Here is a 7,755-nt window from a genome sequence, read left to right as displayed (position 1 = left end):
TATATATATATATATATATATATATATATATATATATATATATATCCATATGCACACACATATATATATCCATACACATATATATATATAAGTGAGAGTATGATAAATGTTGCAGTTTGAGCAGCTCGCATTTCTGTTACCCAGTATATGTTGCAACATGTTTCTTTTAATGCAAAGCATCACTGTTAATGATTAGTTTCTCTAAAGTTTCAATATGTGATAGTAAATGTATTAAACTTATTTTTCTTAACAGGTCTCAGGTTCTTCCAATGTTTTAGCTGCTTCTCCACAGGACCGCAATGTTCTGTCTGTGACACCTGATCGGATACACCTTAGCTGTTCCAACCCTAACTTGATCACATATGAACAGGAAAAAAGCCGACCACATAGCATTTCTGAATTTTCCTCACTTACCAATCATGAACAACGAATCAAAGAAATTAAGTTGAGAGAAATGTTTCTGAATCGAGCACAATCTGGTGAGTCATCATTTTACTTTACTGATGTAGTTTCTCTAATTTTTACAAAATATTAGATGCGGGTGTCACTATGTGGTTAAGAAACTTGCTCCTTAATGTAGTGGTTTCAGGTTCAGTCACTCTACAAGGAATTTTGGGTAAATATCTTATATTATACCAAAGCCTTGTCAGTTGATTTAGTAGACAAAAACTGAAAGAAACCAGTAGTATATATCTAGTGTGTGGTTTTGCACATATAAACTGCTTAGCTGTAAAGGCAATTCATAAGAGTCTGATGAGTCACTTATATGGCCAAGCTTTATAGAGGCAAAACTAATGGTCACTCTATGATTAGCCATAGCAATTAACTCCCTAAAAAATATATTACTGCTTCAATTTCTTAGAGTGTACTTCTTTTTCAGATATATGAACTACTGACAACATATGTGTATATATATATATCGTCAGTAGCCCCCTCCTCTCTTCATCTAGCACCTGCTTCCTTTCTTCACTCCTATCCACCTCCTCTCCTCATTGATACCAACCCCCCACACACACCCATCCCACACCCGACACCACTCCTCACACACTAGCAGTGGTCACTTCCCAGCACCCACACCACACACCATCATCCACACACCCACACACAATCTTCAATTGCGTCACCACACATACCACTATATGACCAGCCGCATGTTTAGAGCCGCACACACTTACACATATCAAAGTCACTAGCCCCTATTCACACATACACACACATTCACACACACCATTCTCACATACACATGCACCTTCATTTGGGATCACCAGCACTCTATTATCTCCCTTTCTTCCAAAATTTTCTTTCAGAGTTTTTTCTAATCATTCACCATGCTTGACTGCTAAATCTACAGGTCTTTTTCATTCTCTCTCTGTTTATTTTCTCTTATTCCTTTCTGTTGAAGAGCGTAGGCTTGAAATGTAAAAGACTTTTTCATTTTCCCAAGCGTCAAACTAATACACCTGCTTGTTGTTCATACACCTGTCTTCGTCTTGTTTTTCTGTGTGCGTGTATGTATATATATATATATATATATATATATATATATATATATATATATATACGCGTGCACACACACACACATATTTTATGCATAAGCATAACCATTCATCCCAACATTGGGTTCTCATACATTTCCCATTTAAAATTATTAAATATAATTTTAACCAAAATTTCGTTCATTCCCTTTTCTTGATACAGTTTTGTTGGAGTCTACCTTATTATTTTGTGGTGAATTATCTTGTTTGTAACATAATTTAACTCTTTTCATACTAGTCAGCCTCCCCAAATCTTCACCTGGAGCCATAATACAAAACTTTTCTGTTTTCATGGATTTTAATTTTTTTTTATTTTTTATCATGTTCTAAACACTGGTTTAATAATGAAAAACTTATAAATTCCTAATAATTCTTGATTATTCTCAAAATTAATTGAAGCCCATCAATAGTGTATATCATTATTCCATATATGGCAATGGAAAGGAGAAAAAAGTTTAAATGTTCCACTAATATTTTTCCTTCCTTCCTTTTTAGTTCATGACATACTCAAGTCATTGGTTAGAATGGTATCCACAGAAAGAGATCGTTTGAAACAAGCTCTTGAACAGAATGTTATTGCTCAAAACAATAGTAACAATATCAGCTCCCTCAAAGAATCAATGGCTGAGGTAAACATTTTATTGCTTTTTTCCCATTTCTTCTGTAAAATAGCTTTATTGTTTTTTTTTCCAGTTCTAAAAGTGTGTATTTGTGCTCTATAAAAATATATTAGAATATATTCTAAATAATCCAAAATGTTATGTTTCTTTGTTTATCTAGCACTTGTATTTTAATTGTTTATTTATTTCATTTTAAAAATAACAATTAATTTGTTTAGAAAGGGATTTATATATACATTATTCACATTATTTACATTTGATGGATATTTGTCCTCATCTTGTTTGTTGTTAACACAACATTTCGGCTGATATACCCTGCAGCCTTCATCAGGTGTCTTGGGGAAATTTCAAACCTGGGTTCTCATTCCTAAGGTTTTTTTCGATATTATTATTACGGGCATATGTTGTAGTGGTTAAGAGCGCAGGCTACTAACCCCAAGATTCCGAGTTTGATTCCAAGTAGGGACCTGAATAATAATAATGATAATAATAATAATAATGATGATAATAATAATAATAATAATAATAATAATAATAACAACAACAACATCGAAAAATACCTTAGGAATGAGAACCCAGGTTCGAAATTTCCCCAAGACACCTGATGAAGGCTGGAGGGTATATCAGCTAAAACATTGTGTTAACAACAAACAAGATGAGGACAAATATCTATCAAATGTAGATAATGTACATAATTCCTCATCTCTTAAATATAGAACTGGGTTTATATAGTGCAAAGGAATGTGGGCATAATTACACCCATAGCTGTTTGTAAAGTGTGTTTAAAATTATAAATGGTGCTGTGAGTAACATGAATTAGCATTATTTTTTAAAATTGAAAAAGGAAAAAAAAAATGGAAGAAGTAAAACCATTTGGATACGAAGGTCCTATATCAAAATATAAAATTATATTTTACATAATTGATAGAACATCAGTTGTGTAGTGGACTAGAAAATTTACAACAATATGGAGTTCAGAATAGTATTTCATTTTCTATTCTATTGGAGACTTTAGTTCTTTGTTGCTATATATCTCTGAAGCAGTGATTCCAAATCCTTTTGATTTCATGGAACAATGGAGGTCAATTAAGAAAGTCACATATGTAATCTAAAAGCAAGTTTCAGCGAAAAGGTGCTGTTTTAAAATTTAAAAATTTAATTAAACTATTGAAAACTATTGCATATTTGGTTTATTAATTATATATGTGTATGATAATAAAATTAGGTTTTTGAAGACATCCAAGCAATAATTTGGATTTTATAAACCTTTAAATTATAACTAAAAAAATTTAAGGTATACCTACATGTCCTTCATGGTTTTTAATAATGCACCATTGTGCTTCAGTATATTGTTTAAGAATCACTGCTTTAAACTGACTTTTATGGAATCAGTTTAGCTTACTATTTCACCCAAGAAATAGACAACTTTCTTAAAATTTACATTATAGTTAACTGAATATTTAACAAAATCCTGTTTGTATAATACAACTTACACATCTATGGCCACAGTTACAAATACAGTAAATATGTCACCAGTGTGGGAGTCTTTATATAGTTATTTGATTTGCTCAAAATATCAGTCGCTTAGATCATAACCTGTCTTTAAAAATGAAGGGCACTACTGGATAATGTAGTCTTACATATACTGTCTGAACTAATCTTTCTAAAAATTGTACAGTCAGAGCTGAAACACTTTACATTTGTTCAATCAAAGCAACAACAACAACACAGTGGACATTTAAATCTTCCTTCGTGATGATGACTTCTATTAAGATGTATTTTTGTGGTGGGTTTAAATACAATGGGATAGACAGACAGAGAGCATGCAAGACCCCTGTTTAGTGATGTGTACATTGTTAGGTCAGTTTTTTTTTCTTTTTTTATTAGTTTTGATAGAATGCCTGTTTAGTTAAGAATTAAGTGTGATGTCCAATGATTCATTTTACTCAAGAACCAACAGGATATGTTTAGTATCACTATAGTATCTATCTACTCTGCCATTTCTCTTATTCATGGATATATATGTATATATACTTTCCATATTAAATTAACACAATTAAAATTAGCAGAAAGAGTACTAACTTGCCATTTCATGTACATATGGGAGAGGGGTTTTTGTCTTGACATAGCATGATACTAGAACTAATAGCAAGAATAAGACATTAATATTTTTCATAATTTCTCTTCTGTTATAACATGATTACAAAAAAATATATCAGCATAGAGTTCCCATGTTATGTAATCCTTATTTTGGACAAAAGGTATAGCATACAATATCAGGTGAAACCCCATAAAGATATAGGATGAGGGAAAGATTTTTAAATGATTTAAGAAATGGTAGCATAGAACTGGTTTATTTGATGAGTAGAAACCTTTACAGTAAATTGCAGTAGAAGAAGCAGGAAAAGGAAACAATTGGACATTATTTTTAATCACATATAACATATGCAATAGTTTTTATTGCATATTTATTATCTTTTTATCTAATTATTCTGAGATAAATAACAAAATAGTGTGTGTTTTCTTTTATATAAGTAAAATATATAAAAATATATAAAATAACTGAGTTCTTTTCTATCTGCTACGGTTCCTGACTTAGAATTGTGATGATGTTTCTGAATCGGTAAGCAGATTATTCTCCTGATTTTCTTGTATTTACCCAATTATAGCTTTAGATAAATATTTTCCCATTTCTCTACTGGCATGATTTCACTGCATAAATATATACAAACTAAATATTACACATCTCTGGGAGACGTCCTTTTTCTTCTTGTTTTATCTTGCATCAAAATAGACCTCTGTTCAATATTGCTGTTCAATATTCACTGTAATCTTTCATAATGTCATGTTATATCTTATTTTGTGCTTATCCTATCTACTTCAGGACAAACCATGTTGTTTTCTTTGTTGTGTCTTTTACCTTTATTGCTTTCAGATCAACTCCTCAATTTATTCCCACTTAATCTTTCTTCTCTGTATGCTGTCAAATACTTTATATATTTCTTGCTTAATGTTATCGTCACTATTTACTGTAGTTTTGTATACTTAAAGAATGATTTTTGTTAATTACGAAGACTCTTATATTATTATTGTGTACCAATTATTTTTAGATCATAATCAATTCTAGTTTTCTTATTAATTAAATAAGTTTCATAAAACAAAATTTGCACAGTAATTTCAACTTCAAAAATAAAACTTTTTAATTGAAACATCAGTTAAATTCACTAGACTTGTTATCTAAATAGCAGTTTGCTATTAAAATATCTGCAGTAGAACAATGTATCCTGCTATCAACTCTCAAGTTAGAAATAGTTGGGACCATATTTTTTAAAATGTCACTTGCTTGGTTGTAAAATCTTTCACTGATAACTACTTTTCTCTCTTTTGGCATTGTGATTTTTCGTTCAAACTCACTGACTCTATCACTTCATTCATTTTCCTTCATCCCCACTGCATTTTTTCTACATATTATGCACTGTTGTTGTTACTAGAAAAAGAAATTATATTCCAGAAATTAGGTTGTGTCAGCAAAAACATTAACGTTTTACTCACTTCTTTTCCTTTGGTTACATTCTTACTAAGATTGGAGCAGATCATTCCGTTCTGAGAATTTTTAGGAGGTGTCATAAAACAAAAAGCAACTAACTTATAGCTTAGTATATTTATTAATAGTGTACAATAGTATACAAATTACTGCTTAGTGCAATTAAGAAGTTTGCTTCCCAACAACATGGTTCTGGGTTCACTCCCACCTTAGTTAAGTGTCTCCTATGATAGCCTTGTGAGTGGATTTGGTGTATGGAAACTGAAAGAAACCCATTGTATGTACACAAACACACACATACGTGAGAGGGGTTTTTGTCTTGACATAGCATGATACTTGTAAATGTTTGTTACTGTCGTACAAGCAGTATCATTCATTTCCAATATCCTGCCAAAGCATGTCTGGCCATGAGGAAATATTACCTTGCTTAGAAGTTGGTGAGGGTTAGTAACAGAAAAGGCATCTGGCTGTGGAAAATTTGTCTCAGTAAACTCCATCTGACCTATTCAAGTATGGAAAAGTAGATAGTGATAATTCAATTATAAAAAAGAAATTTTCAGTGGTCATTTTATGTACTTGTAAAGTTATGTATACTTTTAAAAAGTATATATCTGTTAAGATATGTCTATTTTAAAGCTGTGTATGTCTGTAAAGATAAATCTATTTTAATATTGTATATGTTTGTAAAGATGTGTCTATTTTAATACTGTATATGTCTTTTAAATATAATAGCAAAAACACCACCCCAAGGTCAGTGTTTCTACTTGTATAAGATGAATTGAAAAATTCTAGTATGGAAACAAATAGTGTAGTATGTATATTGTATTATTGTATTGTAATCAATATGTTAAATGAAATCAATATATTATCTAACAATAGACATAGAGTTAATGGTGTTGACACAGAAATTAATCAAGGTCTTCATTATTCAAAGGACCAGGGCTTACACATTTATGTATAACAGAATGAAACTTGAAATAAAATATTTCTGTGTAATTTTGATATAACTTTGTAATCACCTATTTTTAATGAATAAGGATGGATGTGTGTATGTGAGAGAGAGTTGCAAGGAAAGACACTAAGGATAAGAATTAAAGAAGTAAAAGTTATGATGATAAAGAAAGAAGAGTATTAGTAACAGAGGTGGTAAATGAAGAGATGGAAAGAAAGAGAGAAGGAAGTAGTGTAAGATTTAATAAAATACTATCATGCAGTGAATTAAAGTTGGGTTTTTTTTTTTTAAATTAAATAGTTGAAATCTTCAATTTATAAAAGTACTTAAAAATCACATTTTGATAAAAACTATATTAAAATTAGAATTTTAAAATTTTCTAGAGAATGTAGACATTAATTGCTTTCTTTTAGAAAAAGGTACATACTCATGACTAATTAATAAGTAATTTTCCTCATTATACTATATAGATATATATTATATGTATACTATACTGTCTTTAAAGATATGCATTTTTAAAATTGCATGTGTCTTTTAAGACCCCCATTGGATTTGCAAGCCCCCTGGCACACACCACATTCAAATGTGTGCACAGACATATAGTCAGAATAGCTGGTTGAAGTTTGTTTTCCATGGTTTCGCAGGTGAGATTTGAGGCCATATATATATTTATCTATATACATGTATATAATATATATATATGATACATATATAGATAATATATATATATAATACATATATATATATATATATTTATAATACATATATATATATATAAGACCCAGCAAGCCAAGTGAGACCTAAATCCAAGGCCTCTGCCAGGTGTGTAGCCAGCCCACTTATGCGTACCTTTCCTACATTGGACACTAAACTCTGCTTGGGAAGACTTGTTGAGGCAAGTGAAATCGAACTAAATTTGACGACTGGCGCCCATGCCAACGTCGTCTCCTTCATTGGACACGAAACTCAGCTTGTGAAGACTTATTGGGGCAAGCGAAATCGGGATAGCACCTGTGCCCAGCGTCGCCTTTCTGGCACTTGTCCCCGTGACATGTGTAAGGATTTTCGAGCGAGATCGTTGCCAGTGCCCCCGGACTGGCTCTT

At 31.2% G+C, this 7,755-nt stretch overlaps 1 protein-coding gene across 10 annotated transcripts in view; it reads left to right on the top strand.

Annotated features, from left to right (window-relative positions):
* Nucleotides 1–7,755, top strand: part of LOC106882425 (oxysterol-binding protein-related protein 6) — a 280,467-nt gene that overhangs the window by 223,824 nt on the left and 48,888 nt on the right. For 9 of the 10 annotated variants that reach the window (XM_052971289.1, XM_052971288.1, XM_052971285.1 and 6 more), the window contains 3 exons: nucleotides 254–479; nucleotides 2,031–2,164; nucleotides 4,755–4,778. In XM_052971289.1, the coding sequence (XP_052827249.1) occupies nucleotides 254–479; nucleotides 2,031–2,164; nucleotides 4,755–4,778 (384 nt within the window). The remainder of the gene's footprint in view (nucleotides 1–253; nucleotides 480–2,030; nucleotides 2,165–4,754; nucleotides 4,779–7,755) is intronic. The other variant, XM_052971281.1, reaches the window with a different exon arrangement.

Source organism: Octopus bimaculoides, chromosome 10 (assembly GCF_001194135.2).
Source record: "Octopus bimaculoides isolate UCB-OBI-ISO-001 chromosome 10, ASM119413v2, whole genome shotgun sequence".
In the NCBI taxonomy this organism is placed as follows: Eukaryota; Metazoa; Mollusca; class Cephalopoda; order Octopoda; family Octopodidae; genus Octopus; species Octopus bimaculoides.
The sequence above is the reverse complement of the archived record's forward strand: the minus strand, read 5'-3'. Positions and strand labels throughout refer to the sequence as shown.